The 21,522-nt window shown below is 51.8% G+C and overlaps 5 protein-coding genes and 1 non-coding gene across 6 annotated transcripts; 3 read left to right on the top strand and 3 right to left on the bottom strand.

Moving 5' to 3' along the window:
- Positions 1 to 1,382: 1,382 nt before the first annotated feature.
- Positions 1,383 to 6,106, top strand: LOC131216537 (uncharacterized). Its single transcript, XM_058211047.1, has 6 exons — positions 1,383 to 1,398; positions 1,457 to 4,123; positions 4,189 to 4,415; positions 4,486 to 4,728; positions 4,790 to 5,655; positions 5,713 to 6,106. Exons 1-6 carry the CDS (start codon positions 1,383 to 1,385, stop codon positions 5,993 to 5,995), a joined length of 4,302 nt encoding a protein of 1,433 aa, XP_058067030.1. The 3' UTR covers positions 5,996 to 6,106.
- Positions 6,107 to 6,975: 869 nt separating this feature from the next.
- LOC131216591 (transcription factor Sp8-like) lies at positions 6,976 to 8,649 on the bottom strand. Its single transcript, XM_058211123.1, has 2 exons — positions 7,374 to 8,649; positions 6,976 to 7,304 (listed from the first exon to the last, which is right to left on the bottom strand). Exons 1-2 carry the CDS (start codon positions 8,647 to 8,649, stop codon positions 6,976 to 6,978), a joined length of 1,605 nt encoding a protein of 534 aa, XP_058067106.1.
- Positions 8,650 to 12,247: 3,598 nt separating this feature from the next.
- LOC131216735 (MICOS complex subunit MIC19-like) lies at positions 12,248 to 12,972 on the bottom strand. Its single transcript, XM_058211295.1, has one exon. It carries the CDS (start codon positions 12,914 to 12,916, stop codon positions 12,311 to 12,313), a length of 606 nt encoding a protein of 201 aa, XP_058067278.1. The 5' UTR covers positions 12,917 to 12,972; the 3' UTR covers positions 12,248 to 12,310.
- Positions 12,973 to 13,079: 107 nt separating this feature from the next.
- On the top strand, positions 13,080 to 14,224 carry LOC131206177 (thioredoxin domain-containing protein 15). Its single transcript, XM_058198617.1, has 2 exons — positions 13,080 to 13,152; positions 13,209 to 14,224. Exons 1-2 carry the CDS (start codon positions 13,116 to 13,118, stop codon positions 14,129 to 14,131), a joined length of 960 nt encoding a protein of 319 aa, XP_058054600.1. The 5' UTR covers positions 13,080 to 13,115; the 3' UTR covers positions 14,132 to 14,224.
- A 354-nt stretch (positions 14,225 to 14,578) lies between these two features.
- LOC131206758 (U6atac minor spliceosomal RNA) lies at positions 14,579 to 14,686 on the bottom strand. The gene has a single exon (XR_009156814.1). It is a non-coding gene; the product is annotated as a U6atac minor spliceosomal RNA (small nuclear RNA).
- Positions 14,687 to 14,930: 244 nt separating this feature from the next.
- LOC131206176 (protein transport protein Sec31A) lies at positions 14,931 to 21,521 on the top strand. The gene is made up of 9 exons (XM_058198616.1): positions 14,931 to 14,997; positions 15,305 to 16,532; positions 16,602 to 16,845; positions 16,914 to 17,029; positions 17,585 to 17,828; positions 17,894 to 19,278; positions 20,419 to 20,859; positions 20,921 to 20,992; positions 21,069 to 21,521. Exons 2-9 carry the CDS (start codon positions 15,339 to 15,341, stop codon positions 21,255 to 21,257), a joined length of 3,885 nt encoding a protein of 1,294 aa, XP_058054599.1. The 5' UTR covers positions 14,931 to 14,997; positions 15,305 to 15,338; the 3' UTR covers positions 21,258 to 21,521.
- Position 21,522: the final 1 nt, after the last annotated feature.

Raw genomic sequence — 21,522 nt, 5'->3', positions numbered from 1 at the left:
GTGCAGAGCGCGACGCCACAGAATAAGGCGCAGCACAGCAAAAAAAAACACGATCCAGAGGAAAAGAAGCAAACCGTGTGTACACATACGTAAATGAAAAGGACATACGCAAGGCGTATCCACGGTCGAGCCGAGGACGGCAAGGCCGTTGTGAAACGTTGTTTATTTTACCGCCTCGAGTGGATGATGTGCATTGGGAGCGATTAGGAAAACCATCTCCCAGACGGGCAAGGAGTGCTTCACGTTCCGCCGACTCGTTGTGTAGCGGATTGGATGATGTTCCTTTTTCGTTTCATTGATTTTTTTGCATAATCAAATTGAGCAGCTGCCCCACGAGGAAGGCCTATCGAAGGTGGCCCTGACGCCTTGAGGAAAAAAAGCCCAGCAATGACGATAGGTTTAAGGTTCTTGTTTACCGAAAATGGGTTCACACTTTAGGTTGTGGGAATTCCCATCGCCACTCAACTTTGTTCATGTGAGGGCACATCGACGACAAAAAGATGGGCAGATAATCCCTTTCAACTCATCTCCGTTTTCTGAAGGAGAGCTTGCATTGATTAAGTGATGTTCCTTTCTGCTTTCAGACGCTGCGAACCGAGAATTTACAACCGGCCGGTGTAGCGCACAGAACAATGGGTACGTAAAATCGAACGACTAAATAATGTGAAAAGTAACGACATCAAACGAGGATACGTTACAAGGTGCTCTCGCAACCTTCAAGGTGCCACCCGGCAACCCGCCTTGGATAACATGTGGTCGGTTACCTTTGTCTCTTTTTGCAACACGTGAAACGGGTCGGCTTCCGGTCGGCGGATGCAAGGAACAGATTCGTTAAGCTACGATGCGATGTTGATTCCTTTACAAAAACTCATGAATATATAAAGGATGGCTTACAGCGCAGATTCTGCGCTTACTTTGATCCTGACGGCTGTAATACCGAATTCAATTAATTTCCAACCCAAACTCAAACTGATACGCAGCATCTTCGTGCTCGTGTTCTGGAGCAAACCAGGTTCTCTGTAGATTTTCTTTGCATTACTGGAGATTCGACGCTCAGCTTGGCTGTGTACAGATTATGCAGTAAACAGGTCGTGTTATCGACAAAAAAGAAACAATTTTATTGTTGTACAATCATTTTCAAATTAACCGTGATTTGCATGTGTCAGAAGGCGAACGGACGCGCCGCGTCGACGCGAAGCGGCGCTTTCGGCGCTTCGGCATTTTGACAGCATCGCCGCATGCGATATCGTTGTGTGCGTGATGGCCAACCTCAGTTGACAGATAAACAAACCGGTGTGAATCAAAGCAAACTGATTCGCACGTGGACGGTGAATTGTGGTAGATTGTTTGTTTCGCGTAAAGTTGATAAAGATACCTTCATAATGGATATGAAAAGCGGTAAGTGGTGTTGTTGGCGCCCGATTGAAAATGTAGCTTACCGCTGGTGTTGTTGCAGAAATATTAAAACGACTATCGAACCCGGAACGCGATTTCGCCGAGAACCTGGCGTACGGCATAAAGCTTTGGAGATCGTCTAGTTTTTACTACATGTCGAAGTACGATGTAATTTTCACGTTTTTTCTCGACGGCGTGTCTGCATTCTTTCGTGATCTGGGTGACTTGAACGAGCAGCAGTTTAATGAACGCTGGCAAATCGTCAACAGTTTCCTATCGCTGCCCTGCCCATCGAATGCGCTGCCGTCGACCATTGTAGAACGGTTAACGAATGTGCTACGTGAATTCGTACAGGAGATGCCAGGACGGCGGGATCAGCTACTGGAAAGCCTGCTAACTTCAGCGTTCGACACAAAGTTCAAAAATTTCTACAAATTCGATTACGTATCGTACGGAAAGATTCTGCGGGTCACGCTAGAGTACTACAGGAAGTGCCTCAAAGAAATACGACCCAAGGAGGATGAAGAGAAAACTGTAGACCGCATTTTCGACGATGTGAAAATTTATCTAAAGTCCACTACGGATGATCCCAAATGGACTGAAGCGTTCAGTTATTTTATAACGCCGCTTTCGGAAGTGGTGCTGCTGCTCAAAATGCGTGGCATCGATCGGCATGAGCAGCTGCTGGAGTTCTTTAAACAGGTTTACTTTGGCGAAGGCAAAGCGTCATCCTACAATCGAGTGACCGACCAAACGAAGCGTCACCTGTTCATGGGCTGCTTCGATATGAACGAGCTGCCGCTGCACGTTATTGCACTGCTGATTGAAGGATACCTCCGAGCGTACCGTGAAATGAAGCTGGAAGTGCTGCTGTTTCTGAAATACTTTCTGCTGCATGCGTTCGTCGATGAGCAACGATCGATCTTGAAGAGCACACACCAGATCTTCACCATCACGAAGCACGTGTTTGCACTGCTGCGCAAATACTTCATCAAAGTCGACCAGCAACAGGTGATGGATTTCAATTTTACGGACATTTTCACGGTCAAACTGAAAGAGTTTATCGACATCTGTGCGTCGTCCGATTCACTGCTGACGGATCTTTTCGAACTGATCTGCACGATCAACGACTACAATCCCCTCATCCTGGAGCACACTATCGTCGGTATCATACTGAAAACCATGTTCCTACGCAAGGATTCCGAGACGTTGCACCACTACCAGGGCATGTTGATATCCACCATGAGAATGTACATGAAGCTTAACAAGAACGAACATTTCCGCACCGAACTGTTCGGGAACCTTGCCGACTATCTGGAGGAAAACGAACTGGATGCGGTCATTCGGGAGCTGAGAGGAAAGGGCAGTGGAAAGAGAAAGAGTAAAGTTGGTGTTGCCGACAGTGACACCCCGTTGAAGAAGAAAAAGCTGCAGAATGGATCTGCACAACCGATCGTTACGATCTCGGACGATGAGAAAATGTTTTTGGATTTTTTAATTGCGGCTGAGAAAGACTCCGGTGAAGGAAGCAAACCAATTGCAAGGATACAATTGCAAAACCTGTGTCCCGCGATTGCATTTGCTTGGCCAGATACGGATGGTCTGTTGAGCAATGCCATGATGGAGTACATGAAAATGCTGCTGTCGGGCCGAAGCTTTGAATATTGGGACTCCATGATGGGGATGATGAAGGAAGCGATTGACACACCGCTAGAGGAGCAAACTGAAAGTAGTATCTTTCTGCTGGAAATGACCATGTGCTGGCTGTGTTACTTTTTCGCCGGCAACACACTGATCGAACACTCCAACCTGTTCTGGGAAAAGTTGACCAAGCATTTTGAGGAATTCGATGAGACACTGACCAACTTTGCACGATCGTTGCTGTTGGGTGAACATTCAGGTGACGCCAGATGTTACAGTGCCTTCTTGAAAACAGCCTATTTCTACGCCAATTATCGATTAATGGTGTGTTACTATCGACCGGATTCCATCGAAGTGGATGAAAGCCAGCGCATGCATGCGTATCTGGGTGAGGATGAATGGGCAATGATCGAGGAGCGTCTACCGACAAAAGATGCACCGCTTATGAACCGTATTTTGTTACAAAAACATAGGGAAAGAGAGCTGGTTGGCGATGAAATAGCACCCGAGGAACGTCAAACACTGATCGATAGGGTGATAGACGGTCAAACGGGAGAAAACCTACGGTGGGTTCTTCTGGACCGTTCGACGAACGTATGGTTTTTATCGCTCCTAGACCCACAGCAACAAGCGATGATGGCGGTTTATCTTGTCGATCGTGCGTACTGTCCGTTCGAGGAGATTAAACACATTCTGAAAGAGATTTCCACAAACCACGGTTTGGTTGAAATCTTCTTGCTGGCAGCATACAAAAGAATTGCCGAAAATGTTTTCGCTGCTTGCGAAAACGCAGTATGTCGGAAGATCTCGTTCGATAAATTGGTCGGTCAAAATGAATCGGATGTACTACCACGTCTCCGGAAGCTTCTTCTACGCTGCTCAAGTAATCGATCGGAAGAATTAAAGTTTGAAGTAACGGATGCGGCAGAAATGGATCATCTACTGGCAGTACTGGATGAGATAGAAATCAACGAGATGCCAACGGATAGAAAAGAAATTCTCGTAGCATTAAACATGGTGCTCTATGCGGACATAAGTGCATTGGGAAATGAGCAACTTTCCGGTCGCTTCATGAACCAGCTTTTGAGTAAGTTATCGGTGCATGCTATTTGTGTTGCTAGAACCTGACACGGTTATTTTACTCTCTTGTAGGGCACATCTCTGTCGGAACCGCTGCAAATGTCTCAAAGTTTGCCAGTTTCCAAACGTTGATATCGCTGTTTGGCCAATCGCCACTGTTGGCGGCCATCCTGCGGCAGTTAGCAACAAACCTCACGGAGGAAGGCTTCGAAGAATTTAGAACAATATTAGGAAGTTTCACCAAGGATAACACCGATCGATTTGCTTTACTGCTACTGATGTTTAATTTCTTGCAAAAGGTATGTCGGTTAATGGCGCATAGTTGGCAGGAAGTGAATTTATAAGTATATTGTTGTCTTTTACGTTTAGAATAATGCAAACAAACTGAAACTGGTACCGGCCGAAGCATTTGATGCACTATTGGAAGATTTTGTCACCATTATCGATGGTTTCGTACTAAAAAAGCTTCCCAAACAGCTACGTAACTCCGACGCAGTGTGTTTCGATCACTGTCTCGAGGCTTGTCTACTGAGCATTCGATACAAAGCAAGCAGAAAGAAGGAGCTTGATGAGAAATTGCGCGATCAACTTTTGGTTTACATCGAGCAAGCGGTGAGCAGAAGTTTGATTCCCAACCATTTCTTCTGTTAATTACATTGATATTCTTGTGCAGCGCAAAGTTTCCAGTTCATCATCTAGCAACCTGCTGACGACCTGTCTACAGTACAAAGCATATCTGAAGCTTGACGATGCACGGCTTACTGCCATTCTGGAAAACCGTTGGGAGGAGTTCATGAAGATGATGCAGGGGGACGCTTTACCGAACGTGAACTCAGGCCATGTGAACGTTTTCACCGACGACAAGCCGTTGACCAACAGCGAGGGTCGTTTGCAGGAACAAAACCTCAAAATGTTTGTCATTTCCTTCACGAGCCATCTTTCCGGGGCGGAATATGCCAAAAAGCTCCAGCAACTCGATGCGGCCGCGTGTGCTAGTGGTTTGAAAAATGTTACCTCATTGCGCTCCGTGATGCGGGCATTTGCCATTTTAGCAAAGCTTGGTTTCAACGAATCGCCAAGTGCGGAAACGAATCAAGCGTTCGTACGTTGCTTCACCTCCGTTGTGGCACGAGATGTGATGGGTTTGTGCGTGTCGAAGAAATTCTTGGACGAGCCGAAACTGCTGCGTGAAATTCTGTCAAGTTTTGCGGTTGTCGTTGGTACGCGCCAGATCAAGCTTCTACCGAACGTGATGGATCACGTTCTGGAGTTTCTGAGTGCGATTAACATACGCAAACATCCGCTTCTGGAGGGCGAAGAGCAACAGTTCTACAAACTGCATCGTCTGATCAGTGAGGTGTTGTACATGCTGTTGATGATGCGTCCGAATTACGTCAGTCATCGGTTGCCACAGTATCTGCACGTCATGCAAGGACAAATTGGGTCAATTATCTGCTACAAGGAGAGTTTCCCGGCAGCACAGAGCCTGAACAGTTTCGAGGTGCTCTCGATCTCGGATTTGCTGTTGCCCGTTGAAAAGTATGGTTACTGTTAGAAGCATCGTATGAATATGGTTAACTGAGCTTCTCGTTTCAGAATGATGAACACGGCAGTGAGGAAGCTGGAGAAGGACTTACGCATCCTCGCTCCGTACGCGTTGGCACAAATATTGCACACCATCATCCAAAGCAAGCGTCCCTCAACGCAACAGGAACTGATCGCTCGCAAAGTGTACAATGTGTGTTTCGAACTGATCTCCTGTTACGATTCGCACTCGTCGGGCTACTTGTTGCGCACGATGGACGAAAGCAGCCGTCTGCTGTACACCGACGTGGTAAAGCAGTACAAAAAGTATCGCTCGTTCAAGGGAGTGGCTTAAGGGGTCTTAAGTTGCCGGCGATGTGCAGCCTAAAAGGTAATGTACGATAAAAGGGCGGAAAAAATAGATTCTAGCCAAACACAGCTTGTTGTAGTCTTTTGGGTGGTTTTGATTTTAATTTTATTGTTATCAAATAGAATAATTAATAAGTTGGACCGCGCCGTTGAAACAGTTGGGCCGCACAGTTCGATCAAATGAAACAAATTCCTAAACGCATTTTAACTAAATGTTTTACTTTGATTAATTCTCTTCAACTGCCGATCTTCGAAAACAGTTCGTTTCCTAAAATTTGGACTAGATAAACTGGACTAGAATGATCATTGGTTAATGTTTTCCATTGCTTAATTATACGATCTTCAAACGGAACCGTGGCAAAGGAAAAGACACGAAACCAAACGCAAAAACTATTGCACTGTGCGCAACCACCATACACGCGCACGCTCCGTTTCGGGGTTGTTAAATGTGGTGCCGCTTTATGCTCCTATCCGAGATACGCTATCGTTATTATGCTACAGTTTAAATATTTCCACTACAATCTTGTGTTTCACCTGAGCGAGGGTTTTCTCCTTTGTTGAGAGTGTGTTAACTTAAAGCGAAACCATAAGAAACATCTCTTCCCGTGTTCGTTATCGCAAGCATCACTCTGTCTCTACCGTTGCTCTTGTATACCTAACTTTGTACACGACGGTGTCATTTACTGGCTACACTCCCGATCGCCGGGGGTGTAAAATTGTGCTAGGAGCGAAGGAATGGGTTCAGTTGTGGGTACGCTTAGTAAGCCTATCGGAGCTAGCTAGTGAACCGATCGTGCCGTGCCCTTGAGTTGGAAAACAGAACCAAAAAATTGCACCAAACCTAATGGAGATTAAATGCTTTTTTTCTTCAATTCTTAAGATACGCTTTCGCCCGCAGAAACCCGTCCCCGGGTTAAGTCTTGCAATCTGGTCCGGAACTCTCTCTCTGGCGTGCGCTATCTCTACTTAGGACATCATTTGAGACTGACCAGGGACCGGGGGAAGGGAATGATACTGCGGTGGTTGGAGCTGCTGGCCGGGTTGCTGCTGCTGAGCTTGCCCTAGCTGTGCCTGTAGCGCTGCCTGCTGCTGCTGCTGCTGCTGAGGGGTCGGCTGTTGTGAAGCAGCCTGTTGCTGCTGGCTGCTGGCGCTTTGTGCTTGGCTCGGTGCTCCCCTCCCCGTGCTGGTGGACGGTCCATCCGTGCCGGGTCCTTGCTGTTGGCTCAGTTCCGCCTTCAGGCGGCGTGCTATGTGCGAACGGGTATGCTTGCGCAGATGATCCTTTCGGTAGAATCCTGAAACGAAGATGGCACCACGCTTTAGTATCTGAGTTCTTCGCGAGAACACCCCCCTGTGTACCTTACCTTTACCACACTCCTGACAAATGTGCCGCTTTTCGCCCGAGTGGATGACAAAGTGGAGCGTCAGTTGCTCCTTGCGCTTAAACGCCTTCAGACAGATGGTGCAAGCGAACGGTCGTTCCGGGTTGTGGCTCTGCTTGTGGCGCGTGAGGTGGTCCTTTCGTTTCAGTGCCGCGTTGCAGATGTCGCAGATAAAGCGTCGCTCCAGATTGTGGCCGATCAGGTGCTGTTCGAGCAATTCACGCTCTGGGTACGCCATCTGGCACTCCGGGCACAGGAACAACAAACTGCCGTCGAGTGCCGTTCGTACTTGAATCTCACCCGGCTTGGGACGTGGTTTGCGCTCCTTCGGTGGTTTCTTTTTCTTCTTCTTTTTCTTCTTGTCCGTCCCCGCCGCACCTTCTCCGCCAGCTGCGCCGACCGTAGACGAACTGGCTGCCTGCACGTTCGACGGGTGACCACCGAGACCGCCCGGCTGGTGGTTCGGGTGGCCCAGAATGCTGGCGATGGTCTGGGAAGCCGGAAGGACCATGCCACTGCCGGCGCCTCCTCCGTGGGCATTGTTGGCGTTGTGTCCCTGCGATTGCGACATGTCCAGGCTGGACAGAGGGTTCTGGGCTTCCTTCTTGATGTTTTCGGCCGAATACTTGAGAAAGTGGTGCAGCGACAGGGGCAGAGCACTGCCGGGAAGATGGGACAGGTAGTCCGCCACGGAAGCGCCTGGTGCAAGCGATTGCCAGCTGGGATTTTGCAACACCCGCTTACTGTCGGCCTGCTGCAGCAAGGCACTGATGTCTTGGCTGAGCTCCTGAGCGCTCTGGCCACCGTTGCCTCCACCGGTGCCACCGGAACTGTTGCCAACGGACGACTGCGCGTACATGTTGCGCTGCTTGTGATCCGAGGCCACGTCCGAGTGCTGACTGCTGTACGGGTGCGAGTACTGCTGCCCTCCACCACCACCGCTCGTGGTCGTGGTCGGAATTGCGGACGCTCCTCCGCCGCCCGATGAAGAGTGGCCGTTGTACTTGTTGGACGCACCACCTCCGCCACCTGCACCGCCGCCACCGACAGCATTACTGGAGTCCTGCTCGCGATGGAACTTGCCCAAAATGGGACCGTGGCTCTGGTTGAAGTGGGCCATGTTGACGTTCGAGTTGATGGAATGGTATCGATTGCTGGAGTCGTGGGATGTCGTCGGAACGCCCAGACCGGAGCTGGCAAACTGATGGATTCCCGGTATGGTACCGGGAAAGTGTGTCCCGAATGGTGAAAAGTTCATGCTTCAACTCTTCTGCGAGAGAGAGAGAGCGAGAGAGAGCGAGAGAGAGACTACAATTAGTCAAGAAGCTTAGTTCAATTATTCTCCGTGGCCTAAATATATCATCCTGACACGGGAAACGCCTCGTGGTGGGGCTAACGGAATTTCCAGAACCGAAGAATGGCGTGCGGGTAGGTGGCGGAGAATGAGGGCAACAGCACGTGTATTTATGTACTTCCTGGTTGATCGCCGCAGGCAACGGCACCTTCCCCAGTTCGGCTGCCGAGATCCGAAAAGGCTTTCCGCCCGTCGGGTATTTTTGGGCGCTTCCAAGAAATTGTGCGAATCAACAGAATATCGTAGTAGGCGGTGGAAGGCAGCGTGGGAGAAAGCAAGACGAGAGGCATTTTCATTCAATCTTTCCTTTCACCGTACAGTGCTTGGGCATAATTATGGGCGCCACGCAATGAATTTCCCATTTCCCACCAACACCATCAAAGTGACCGGTGACATTAAACTCTACACAAAAGAATGTGTTGTTTGTGTTGTTAATTGTTTTTGGCGACTTTAGATGGAGCGATACTTATTAAAGGACAATCTAATCCCTTTTGTGAGTTTTGTGGGTACACCTAAATCATTCATTTTACTGTCATCCCCACAACTGTAGCCTCGTGGTTCGCCTCGCTAGGGAGGCTCCAACTCTGAATTTGGGCCACGCTTTCGGTGGGGGGAGGCCGCGTAGGCGCAGAGTGTTTTGTTTATTCGTCCTCCGTGTCCACGGGCCCCGGGGCTCCGTGGAGGGGCCTGGTAAAGGTCAGAAGCGCGTGCCTGTGTATGTGTCGAAGTGCGTGGGGTGCGTCTTTCTTGTAAACCTATCGTGAAGTTGCCCACGCCGAAGCGCTTGGGTGGGAGGTGGCGGTTGTGGGTGTCGTAGTAGCAACAAGAAAATACGACGAAAATTTGGGAAACGTGCGCGGGTCCCCGTGCGCGGCACCACCAAAAACACACACCCTCACGGACACGGACTCTTTCTCTCGGTGCCTGTTCCCACGTCCGGCCAACCCACGTAGTGTAGTAGTGGTAGTAGTAGTGGTGAAGGGTTCTCGGGGACGAACCGTATGGAGGCCCCGCTCTGGGGAAAAACGGAAAATGGACGCACCACGGCGCACGATGGCAGCCCCGCAGACGCACAAAATCCGGCCGTAGGCCGTAGGCGCAAGCGGGACAGCACGAGGGCGCCACCGACAAAATGGTGGTGGATGATGGAGACGCCTTGTCCTGCGCCTCCAACGCGCGGGTCCTTGTGTACGTGGCGGCGATGGATTCACTTTCACTTTTCCCACCACATCATCATCATCATGATCACCCGAACGCGTTGACGATGATGATGGAAGACCCGCGACTCCCGGAGGGCGGATGCGGATGGAAAATTCAAAACAAAATCCCTTTTTCTCCACACATACACGCGAAGGGCTCCCGCGCCGCCATCGATCGAGTTGTTGGCCATTGAAGCGAGATTGAGGATTCTTCTTCGTGGTTTTTCTTCTACGCACCCACGAACTCGCAGCTAGGAGGAGGAAGGAGATAGAAAGAGCGAGAGAGGGAGAGAGGCTGTACCGTGACTTACCCCCGACGGAGTCCCGGAGAGAGATGGGAAGGTCTTTTTCTTGTTTATGGCTCGGCGTTTTCCTGCGGCCTGCGGCCGTTTCCGATGTTTCGGATTTTTCCTCTTTTTCCGTGCTCCAATTTACGCCGTTCCGGATGTTTTGGTTGCGCTGATGAGCAGCTGATTCACCGCGGTTCGCCGTTCGACTCACTTTTGCGGTGCACTGGGGATGGGTCACACGGCACTACGACGTCATCCCGCTGGCTTCTGGTGACAGCAGTGGCAAGTGGCAAAAATCCTGCTCGCCCTTTCGGGAAGGGCGACTCACCAGCTATGGCAGGGAGCGCTCGGGACTCCAGGACTCGGGACACGCCAGTGCGCCACACCACACACCAGGAGTGGTTGTCCGTTTTGCGCCTGTGCCTGTCTGTTCCCGGCGTGCGCTATATCCTTCGCTCCGTGCACCCACCCTCCGCCGCCGCCGCCACCACCGCTCGGGTTCCTGTGTGTGGGACGTCCCCTGTTCCCATTCGTCACACTAACACACACCCATCCACTGGTGGCGTAAGAGAACAATTGCGTTTTTGGGCCCAACGGTGGCAATTAAATTCACAGCAAAGTGCAAGCTCACTGTCGCGATTCCGTTATCGATTTCGGGGAGTGATAAAATCACACTACACTCACACAAACACACTCACGCGTGGTGTCAACACACGCGGTCAAAGGTGCATCGGTGCGATAAGTGCACCCAAGACGACGGCCATATTACCGTGATTTTTTTTAGTTTAGTTTATTCGCCTCCAAACCCCACCAAAAGGTCACGCAAAACGGAACCTCTTCGGCTTCGGATCCTTTTGGGACGAGACGCCAGTTGGAGTTTTTCCCTGTTTTCCGGCCGCACCGACACGTCCGCTCACTTACTCGCTCTCTCGATTACTCATCGCTCGGGGTGATGGGCTCGAGGCGGTTACGCGGCTCCGGCCGCCCTGCGTTGTTATCAACGGCTTCGGCGTTTACACACGCAGCGTACGCACCATGCGCCGTTTCACTCGCACCTGGCCATCTCTCTCGGCCAGAGGCCGGAGGGTCTCCCTGTTCCGCCTGGAGGCAGTTGAATTGTTTTGTAAACACACGCGTTGCCTCTGCCGTCGTGGGCGCGGGCATTGGTTCACCGGCTCTCCGCGGGCCGCGGGTTCATCCACACACCCGATGGGCTGCTCGCGGGACGAGAAAATTTTGGCAATGCCGCGGCAATGGTTTCTCTTTCGTCCACACGGGGCCATGGTACACGCGCGAATCCTTACGAGAAGCCCGAAATAAACCGATCCGTCCCACCCACTCCCGCTGCGCAGGGACGACCAGCGTCGTCATCGCACAATTCATTCAGAGAACCGTCGTCGTCCCCTAACACGAACGAGAGATGGTGCACGTGAACCGCGTGGCTTCTTCGAGGGGGCGAACTGACGTCAACGACCGGACCCCAGGCGGTGTGCGTGAGATAAGAGGCCGCGCTACATTGTGTGGTTGGCAGTGGCAACAGCACACAAAAAAACTCCCGGAGGGACACGCGGCACCGGGGGTTCATCGTAAAACCGTCCCTTCGCCCCCGCGCCGTTGTAGTTGATTGATTGTAAGGAGTGCAGCAAACACTCCGCAAATCCGACTCCTGCTAATCCGCCGAAGACAACACCCCCCCCTCGGACGTGATGAATGATTTCTAGTTTTCCGGATCCAGTGCCGCGAATGCCTCCGCTCTGCTGGTTTTGGGCTCCATCCTCGGGCTACTCTGCTTTTTAGTAATTCTATTTCTCACCCACAAAAAGGAAAGTAAATTATGCGTAAATAAATTATGTCTGTGGAATCGATTCGATTCTGCCACAACGAGTTCCGGGTGTTTCATTCCGGGGATGCTTGTTTTATCATTACACTATTGATTAGGGTTCGAAACGTGAAAGTGGCTGATAAAATAATCAATAACGAAGTAAACAAAGTGCTTTCATGGAATTGCAACTATCTTTATTTTGTAAGGAATGGTGTCCTGACCCGAACACACGCGAACCCGTAAGTAACCCATGATTACTGCTTTTTGATGGCCTCTTCCGTGGCTACCCGCTGCTGAAGTAGTTGTATGCGGTGCAGATTAACACAGTCAGCAAACCGTTGCACTACGCTGGCGCACCGCAACGTTTCGTGCCCATTCGTGCGGTAGCATTCGATCACTTTCGCCTTCATGTCCTGGCAAGGAGGAAGAGGCTGCCGGATCGCAGATGTCGCAAAGTGCTTCTTCACATCGGCGACCGCCTCGTTATACTCTTTTTCCAGCACGTGTTCCGTTTGCGTCAGACTCGTTTCCAACCCCTTCAAACGGTGGGCCCAAAGGGCGTCATTCTCGCGCAAATCTCGTTCCGTCTCCTGGCGGATCTGCATCGACGTAAGCGGCATCTCACCGTGGAACACGGTTTTCGGAGTGACCGGATTAGGGTACGAACTGGGACCTGTTCCGGTGGAGAGACTGTCGCTGGTTGCACTTTTATCAGGCTGCTGCTGCTGCTGCTGTTGTTGGTCTTCTTTCGCTTTCGCCGGTGCCCCGTTTGCCATCCGCTTCACTACGTCGTTCGAGATATCGACCACATTGGTATTTGGTATCACAACCGTTCGGGTATTGCTGGGCGCAGCTCCCATTACGGCAGAATCACTGTTGAAAATACTACTTCGATCGGCGGATTTGTTATGATTTTGTTTTCGTTCGCCTGAATCAAGGGTTAAAAGCCGCGTTTGACAGCACATGTCAAATGAAACTGTTTTGAGTGATGTAAACAAACCGATCGGGGTTGTCAAAGAACACTTCGCAACAACGCGTAACATTACCCCTAGTTTCCCGATGAATTCTGTAAAATTTTCACTCGCTTTAACGTTAGGTAAGTAAGGAAAACTGCATACGAAACAAACATAATAAGTTTCCGTATGGTTGCAGGCCTCATTCTAGTCCACGGTGATTCGATAGCAGCGGCTTTTCAGTTCACTAGTTTCGAGTTCTACGCACAGTTTCTCAATGGCGAGTTTCTCGAAACGAGCCTCTTCGGAGGCCGCACGGCGAAAGCAGAAGCGAAGGTCGAAGAAACTGTACAGCAGACGCCCGATCCACAGCCCGTGGCAGGAAAAGTGTATCTTAGCGGTGTGTACGAGTATCTGACTTACTGGGATCGACGGTACTGCTCGCTGGCTGGCGAAAGTCGGGATGACTCGCACGGGAACCAGAAACCACCGCTGAGGGTCGAGTGTCTTCCAACGAACGGTAACGGGACGCTGAAAATGATAACCTCGCTTAAGGAAGTGGTCAGCGTACTTGCGCCGCACGGCAACTCGACGAAACGGAACCAGGCTGGGAGCTGTGTGGTGATGTTGTTTTACAGCAAAACGTGCATCTTCAGTGCCATGATGGCCCCCCATTACAATGCGTTGGCACGACACTTTTACGACCTAACGGTAGCAGCGATCGATGCGAACGAGTTCCACGTCCTGAACGCCGAGTTTGGCATCGTGGGTCTGCCGACGATCATGTTCTTCCACCAAGGACGACCGCTGGTCAAGTACAACCGGTCGGAGATTTCGGTTGATTCGCTGTGGATGTTTGTGACGCGGCACAGCGGCATGGAACCGATGTTGGCGAATCGCAAAAAGCTCCCCGCCGGCCACTACACGCTGCACTACATTTCTGACGACTTCAAGGGCCCACTGTCGAACAAGGTGGAATACAAAACCGACTACTGGCTGTACGTGGCTTGGGCCTTCATCATCGTGTGCACGTGTTTCTATTTCTCCAAATCGACGGTCTATGCGCAGATTATCGAGACGATAAAGCGGAATTGGCGAGAATCGGCCGCACACCACAGTTAAATCGGATCTCTGAGCGGGCCATGCGAGAAGTTGTTATCACCATTTCTTTATTTTTGTGTTAGGTAATTAACGGATTAAAAGAATTGAAACAGAGTGTGAAGTGTGTCAGTTTGTATGAAATGTTTTGAAAATAGTTATAGCCACCATTCGTATGCTTGCGGGAAATAGAAGAAAAAGTGCCATCAAGCGTGATCCTGCCAGGAGTCGAACCAGGATCCATTGCGCCACAGGACCGTCAAGACGACGGCTCTTCTCATTTGTACTTAAATCAATTTCCAAAACCCTATTTCATCTTCGTTCTTTTCCAATATTTATTTTAACGATTATGTTGGCGCTACATGAACATTTTCGTTACACTTATCTACTTTTTCCTCCTGCTTCCTTCTTGAGAATGTGTCAGGAGGTGATGTTAGTATGTGGAGTTTGTAGTAAAACTGCGAGAAAGTAAGAAAAAAATGGCCAAGATCAGTTTCTCTCTGGTGCCCACTGATCTCAGGATTGTGTGTTCCATCCTTGTCAAGGGGAGTGCTAACCTGCTCTCCTTTCAAATGACACAAATTTTCGCGATGACTGCGAGGTTTATAACACACTCGCGTCCGTTCAGAGTTCTAGCGATGGATAAGCTATTTAACGAAATGTTTACAAACCCACCGCGAACCGAAGTTTGACAGCTCCCGACGATATTTCGTTCAGTTTCGTCAAAGTGAGAGCCACGTTGGAACGTGTGACAGTTGAGTTCGCTCTCCGTTTGCCGCAGAACATTCGCAGAACGGGGTGTAAAATCCATCACGGGTTGGGTTTTTAATCGGCCGAAAATCGTAGAAATTCGCGTCGGAGTGGGTTTATCCGTGTTGCACTGTGTACAGGTAAGTGTAGACGCTTCGGGACAATAGGAGCTTTGTGAAAAGATCGCTGTGCGGCAGTGAAAAGTGAGTGTTTGCTGGTGGGCCTCCTGGCGGTGTCATTGTTTTCGTTTTGCTTTTGGCCAAGTCATCAATTCCGTGGGCGACAGAACAGGGCTTGGTAAACGGATTAGTGACGTGATTTGGTTGATAAAGCAACTCCAATTTCTTAGTTCATACTGTGCCCATACATTTTCATTCGAGTGCAGTGACCCTTCTGATGTGATCTAGTTCTTGGCCGATTGCTAATGAGTTTGATTCTCTTTAACAGCGCACGTCGTGGACGGTAACAGCAGCAGCTCAGAATGAAGGTGAAAGAGTTACAGAAGATGGTGAACGTGGCGTGGTCACCGGCGAACCAATGCCCGATAATGCTGGCTGCCGGTACGGCGGCCCAGCAGCTCGACGCCTCATTCAGCACCTCCGCCTCGCTGGAGCTGTATTCGATCAATCTGGCCGACCCGAGCTACGACCTGGAGCTGAAAGGAACGCAATCGAGCCCGCACCGTTTTCACAAGCTCATATGGTCTCCGTTGGCCAGTGGAGCCGCTGAACAGAGTGCTTCCCCGAGCGGACTCATTACCGGGGGCTGCGAAAGTGGTGTGCTGCAGGTGTATAACGTGGCACAACTGATGGCCGGCCAGAACGCGCTGGTCGCGCAACAGGACAAACATCAGGGAGCGGTCCGCAGCCTGGACTACAATCCGTTCCAGCACAATCTCGTGGCCAGTGGGGCTTCGGAGTCGGAAATATTCATCTGGGATCTCAACAACACGGCCGTCCCGATGAGCCCCGGTGCGAAAGTGACACCGTGCGAGGACGTACAGGGGTTGGCGTGGAACCGCCAGGTGCAGCACATTCTGGCCTCTGTGTTTCCTTCGCGCTGCGTGATCTGGGATCTGCGCAAGAACGAACCGATCATCAAACTGAGTGACACGCAGTCCCGCATTCGCTGGCGGGTGGCCCAGTGGCACCCCGAAGTGGCCACGCAGCTGTGGCTGGCCAGCGAGGAAGACCAGTCGCCAACGGTGCAACTGTGGGATCTCCGGTATGCAACGGCACCGGCCAAAACATTCCACATCCACCAGCGTGGTATGCTCGGTTTAACCTGGTGCCCGAAGGATCACGATCTGGTGGCCTCGTGCGGGAAGGACAATCGGATCATCTGCTGGAACCAAAACACGGAGGACCCGAACGGGGAGATTTTGTCCGAACTGGCCACCACCAATCAGTGGAACTTTGATGTCGCTTGGTGCCCCGGAAATCCGGCCCTCATCGCGGGTTCGAGCTTCGATGGGAATGTAACGATCTACTCGATCCACGGCGGTGTCCATCAGCAGGTGCAGACGAGCAACAAGATTGCCGACTCGTTCCCCGGTATGGAGCATATTGGACACGAGCCAACTCAGCAGGTGTCCGGCCAGCAGTCGCAAACTGTGTCCAACGATCTGAAAAGGCCACCGCGTTGGATGCGCCGACCGGCGGGAGTTTGTTTCGGGGTAAGTTAAATAAAAAGAACCTGCCAAATCATGACACCCAATGACAATAATGGTACCGCTGCGTTTCAGTTCGGTGGCAAGCTGGTCACCTTTAACGGCACGAGTCGCACCGTGACGGTGAACCAGGTGGTCACGGATGCGGAACTGGTGGAGCGCTCCAACCACCTCGAGCAGGCACTGGCCGAGGGAAACTTTGTCGACTACTGTCGGCAAAAGGCGGATCAAGCGAACGATCAGCATTCGCGGTTCCTGTGGTACTTCTTGAAGGCGAATTTCGAGGACGATCCTCACTCCGAGATGCTCAATCTGTTGGGTGAGTGCGCCGGAAGCAGGTTCCGTGCTAGGCAGCGATCATGAATGGGTTTTGTGTGGCTTTTGTAGGATACGAAACGAGTGACATTACAGCGAAGTTTAAGAAATACGTCGTCGAATCGGTGAAAGGCGAGGAGGCGAATCCCGTCGACGGACTCAGCGACCAGATGGCCGGGCTAACTCGGGTAAGAGTGAACTGCTTTGCTTCCCAACGTTACCGTAGCGAATTGGCGTCTTTTTGTTTTCGGTCCACTTGTTCGAGTTGGTTGCCTTTTGTAACGAATTTTGTTGCTTTCTTTGCGCCGATCGGCCTTTTTTAGTGGAGATCCATTTCATTCGTTTTTAGAATTGACTTTTTACCGTTCTTTTGCGTAGCATTCGTTCCTCTTTCATGCGTCTTTTTGGTTTTTGCGTAAAAATCATAAAAATATTCATGTTGCAAATCGCGTTTTTCATCTCTCGCTCGGTACACCGGTTGTGCACCGGGTCAATGCTTTTCCCGTTCTTTCCCCCCTGCGTGCGCGTGCCCATGGCGGGTGTCTAGAATAATTCCACCGAAACAGAGACCAGTACGGACGAGAGCACTGATTTGTCGGTAAGCTCGCATCAGAACCTTGTAAGAAGACATACTTTACTGTAGTTTGATTGTTTTGCTTTCAATTTTACGGAAGTTCAAGTTGGAGGGTGATCCCATTTACGGACCACATTCACGCTCTACTCTCATTCTGCCACCGGTATAGATCACGGATAATAATGCGGTGTTCGATGCGATCGCGGCCAGTGGCAAACAGTTGAACGGCACCGAGGAATCCCAGCAGCGCAATGACCGGGAAGGCGCGGAACAAGTTTCGTACAAAATACGTACCGGCCAGGATAAGGAGGGGCTGATCTGTGAGGCTCTGTTGACGGGTAACCTGGAGGCAGCGGTCGAACTTTGTATGCAGACGGGCAAAACGAGCGAAGCCCTCATATTGGCCATGAACGGTAAGAGGTGTTTAATTCGAAGCCTTTCCGTTTCCAGCAAGTCACTGACCCAGTTCCGATTGTAGGTGGTTCCGATCTGTTGGCCAAAGTGCAGTACCGGTATCTGCGGAGCAGCGAGAACTACCTGTCGAACATTATCTCCGCCCTCGTGACGTCCGATTGGACCGGAGTCGTTACGCAGTGTACGATCGACTCGTGGAAGGAAGCGCTGGTGGCGGCCATAACGCACTGCAAGCATCAGTTGCCGCTGCTCTGCGAGCAGCTTGGCCAACGGTTGCAGTTCGAAACGGGTAGCAACCTCGAGCTGGCCCGCAATGCTATTCTGTGCTACATTTGTGCCGGAAGCACCGAACGGTTAGTGGAAGCGTGGAATCTGGCGAAAGGTGACTCCACCGGTGAGGAGGAACTAGACAAGAACAACAACTGTAACCGCGACCTGCAGGAATTGGTCGAGGTGGCGATGCTGCTGCAGAAGGCGCTCGAGAAGCAAGGTCGCGCGGTGCAGGCCACCGGTAAGCTGGCCGAACTATTGTCGCAGTACGCGAGGCTGCTGGCGGCCCAAGGATCGCTTCCATCGGCCCTTACCTACGTCGGTAGCTCGACCGATCCGGAGCTGGCCGAGTTGCGAGAACGGTTGTACTTCGCACTTGGCCACAAGAGCCAAGCGGGACCGATGGCGACGGGCGCTGGTCGAATGCGCCCCGAACAACCACCCTACAATCCGATGTTCCCGACGATCGGGCAGGCCGCCAAGATGAAGGCATACCAGCAACAGCAACCGGTGGCGCCAGCGGCAGTTCCGCCAACTTTGGCGCCCTCGACACAGCCAGCATGGAACACTGCTCCCTTCCAACCGCCACCAGTTGGCCAATCGATGGCACCGCCGGTGAACGCTGCTCCACCACTGACCTCGAAACCACCGGTCGGACCGCCACCTCCTGCCAGTAACGATCCTTCGCAACCACCACGTCCATCGAGCGTCAGTTCACAGTCGGCAGGAACGGCTCCCCTGAGCCGGTCAAAATACGTCCTCGATCCATCGGTGACATCCGGCCCAACGTATGGGCAGCAGAACGCGAACTTCTATAACCCGCTGTCATACCAGCAACCGGGCACAGCTCCTGGCTCCTTCAACGCTGGTCCGATCGTTAGCCAACCTTCTAGCTTCTACAACCCTTCGCAACAGCCACCCGTACCAGCAGCCGCCGGTCAACCGCCGCAATCGAACAACTTTAAACCGTTCACTCCGGCCCCACTGGTCCCGTCGAGTTCGTTCATGCCACCGTTGGATGGTTCGCAGCAGCAACCGCAGCAGCATAACGCCAACTACGGCTACCCACCCCAAACCGCGCTGGCACCCCCGCCAATGGGTGGCAACTTCCAGAGGAACCCGACGCCACCGCCGGGCTGGAATGATCCGCCAGCACTGAAGGGACCCAGTCGACCGCAAGTAAGTATGGCGTGCGCTCGCGTCACGTGTTACTAACACCGTCGTGTGACTGCAGAAAGCACTCTTCGGATGGACAGAGTAAGTCCCAGGGATCGGTCGCTGCGACGGGGGACAATCACCCGATCTTGACCGCAGGCATCAGTGTTTCTCTTCTCTTCTTACACCAATCTATCTTTTCTCTTCTTCTTTCCTTTCCGCCGCTTTTCGATTGCATTGTTTTTGTGTCCCGGTCCCGGTCAATCCCGGTGATCGTTGGTCGGTCGCTATCCCAATGGGGATGCCCCTCTCTCTCTCTCTCTCTCTCTCTGTCGGTTCCGTTGCTGCTGCTCTGCTTATCCGCCGTTGGATGGGGTGTGTGGCGCAGTACTGCGAACAGTACGAAATGTCCGCGGTCCACGCCGGAACGAGACGCTGGCGTCGAATAATCGACTCACATGCGAACGAACACTCGAACCGGTCTTCGCCGCAGGTTAGCGAACACTTTCTTTTCTCTCGTTGCCGGTTCTCTGCCGTTTGTGTTGCAGTTTGGTTTTCTTGTTTTATCTTCATCTGTTTGCCTCGTCATCACGGAAAATTAAACATTCCCGCCATTACAGCCTTGGCGGAACGGTGCCCCGCGAGATGCGCTCCAAGTGAAAGTTATCTCTTCATTCTGATGAATGCATAGCTTTCGGCGTACCGAAGGGGGGATTTTAAAAAGAATCTGGCATCAACGGTTGAATCGAATGGAATCGATCCGAATTGATCTAACTAACCGAATGGCCGCGATCATGTTTGACTAATCGAATTTCTTTTTTTCTTTCGACTGTACGTTTAACGTTCGCTCTCGCTCCAAGCGGCACATTCTTCGGCACTTGCGCCGCTCCACACTCTCAGTCCTTGCTTTCGTAATCCCGCCACACACGTAGCTTGTTGTGTTCCGACCCATCCTTCCATCCGCATCAACCGAATCCGCGAGCTTACTGCTGCAGTGCCGTTGGGGCGCGATCGCTAGGATCGCCGACCCCCAGTGGGCCGTCTGTGTGCCGCTGCAGGTCAAGGTTTTGCTAACGCTTTTCCGTTTTCCCTTTTGTCCGTTTGTTTCTTCCTCTCTTCCCGGCCGGTGTCCGCGTAATAACTTGCCCGTTCCCGTCCGTTTAGCCAAAGGCCGAACCGAGCATGGTGGCACCGATCGTGTCGCCCCTTCCGGCAGGTTTGGCACCCTCGAACGGGTACCCGGACCCGAACAGTAACTACATGCAGGGCGCTGTCGCTGCTCCGACGTATATGACACCGCAACCCGTTCCCGGTGGCATGTTCAATCCGGCCACTGCCTCCGCATCGGGCGCTCCGATCCACTATCAAAACTTCCAGCAGAATCCGATGGGCGGTGGCTATCAGCAGCAGGGGGCACCACCGACCGGTGGCGTGTATTATCCTGGCCAAACGCAATCGGATGCATTCCAGGCTCCTCCGCAGGCAGCGCCGCCGGTCGTCCCTGAGCCACCGAAAGCGAAGGCACCGCTTCCGGAGCAGTACGTGTTCATGCAGACCGTGTTCGAGGAGCTAAAGAGACAGTGCGTGGAAGCGGCTGGCAACCCGGTAAGAGACCTCGTCGGCGATCCACGACGACTATGAGCTAATGTCCAATTCTTTATTACAGCAAACGAAGCGAAAGTTGGAGGATGTCTCGAAGCGGTTGGAGTCGCTGTACGATTTGCTGCGGGAGAATAGGGTAAGCGCGAATGCTAAGGTCGATCGGAAGGGAGTACGGGTTTCTAATCGGGTGGCCCTCCCCTCCCAACACACAGCTGTCGCAGAATACGCTGAACTCGTTGAGCCAACTGGTGGGACTGATTCAGGCCGGTGACTACGCCAACGGTATTGGCCTTCACACGCAGATGGTGTCGGGGCCGGATTTCGCCCAGATTGCGAGCTTTATGCCCGGCATTAAGGTTCTGCTGCAGTCGGCGATGCAGCTGCAGGTGTACCTACGATAAGCGACCGTATGAGTGGCCGTGCGCCACCGAGAGGGCATTTCATAGTACTATCCCTTGGCCAGGTATTCGGAGCAGAGTATCGAAGACACTCCTCGGTACATGCTGTCCCACGCGGGTTTGCGGGAGCGCATGCGTGATCGACGGGAGTGCTCACTTCACAGCAGCGTATGGTTATTATAATTTTTTTGATAATAAATAAAACTATATCTATTTACACACTAGCATAGCCCACGATCAAGCAGGCAAACGAATAGACATCGTGGAA

This window comes from Anopheles bellator, chromosome 1 (genome assembly GCF_943735745.2).
Source record: "Anopheles bellator chromosome 1, idAnoBellAS_SP24_06.2, whole genome shotgun sequence".
NCBI classification, from domain to species: Eukaryota; Metazoa; Arthropoda; class Insecta; order Diptera; family Culicidae; genus Anopheles; species Anopheles bellator.
Note: the sequence above shows the minus strand (reverse complement) of the source record. Positions and strands in the feature narration are given on the sequence as shown.

What these genes read in the sequence shown, in the direction of transcription:
- LOC131206177 (XM_058198617.1), top strand. Translation starts at nt 13,116, where the DNA reads ATGAATTCTGTAAAATTTTCACTCGCTTTAACGTTAG. An exon ending in TTCACTCGCTTTAACGTTAG is followed by an intron (nt 13,153 to 13,208) that starts GTAAGTAAGGAA and finishes GTATGGTTGCAG; the next exon opens with GCCTCATTCTAGTCCACGGT.
- LOC131206176 (XM_058198616.1), top strand. Translation starts at nt 15,339, where the DNA reads ATGAAGGTGAAAGAGTTACAGAAGATGGTGAACGTGGCGTGGTCACCG. An exon ending in AGGGACCCAGTCGACCGCAA is followed by an intron (nt 19,279 to 20,418) that starts GTAAGTATGGCG and finishes CCGTCCGTTTAG; the next exon opens with CCAAAGGCCGAACCGAGCAT. An exon ending in ATTTGCTGCGGGAGAATAGG is followed by an intron (nt 20,993 to 21,068) that starts GTAAGCGCGAAT and finishes CCCAACACACAG; the next exon opens with CTGTCGCAGAATACGCTGAA.
- LOC131216537 (XM_058211047.1), top strand. An exon ending in TGTTTAATTTCTTGCAAAAG is followed by an intron (nt 4,416 to 4,485) that starts GTATGTCGGTTA and finishes TTTTACGTTTAG; the next exon opens with AATAATGCAAACAAACTGAA. An exon ending in TGGTTTACATCGAGCAAGCG is followed by an intron (nt 4,729 to 4,789) that starts GTGAGCAGAAGT and finishes ATTCTTGTGCAG; the next exon opens with CGCAAAGTTTCCAGTTCATC.
- LOC131216591 (XM_058211123.1), bottom strand. Translation starts at nt 8,649, where the DNA reads ATGAACTTTTCACCATTCGGGACACACTTTCCCGGTACCATACCGGGA. An exon ending in TTGTCAGGAGTGTGGTAAAG is followed by an intron (nt 7,305 to 7,373) that starts GTAAGGTACACA and finishes TCTTCGTTTCAG; the next exon opens with GATTCTACCGAAAGGATCAT.
- LOC131216735 (XM_058211295.1), bottom strand. Translation starts at nt 12,916, where the DNA reads ATGGGAGCTGCGCCCAGCAATACCCGAACGGTTGTGATACCAAATACC.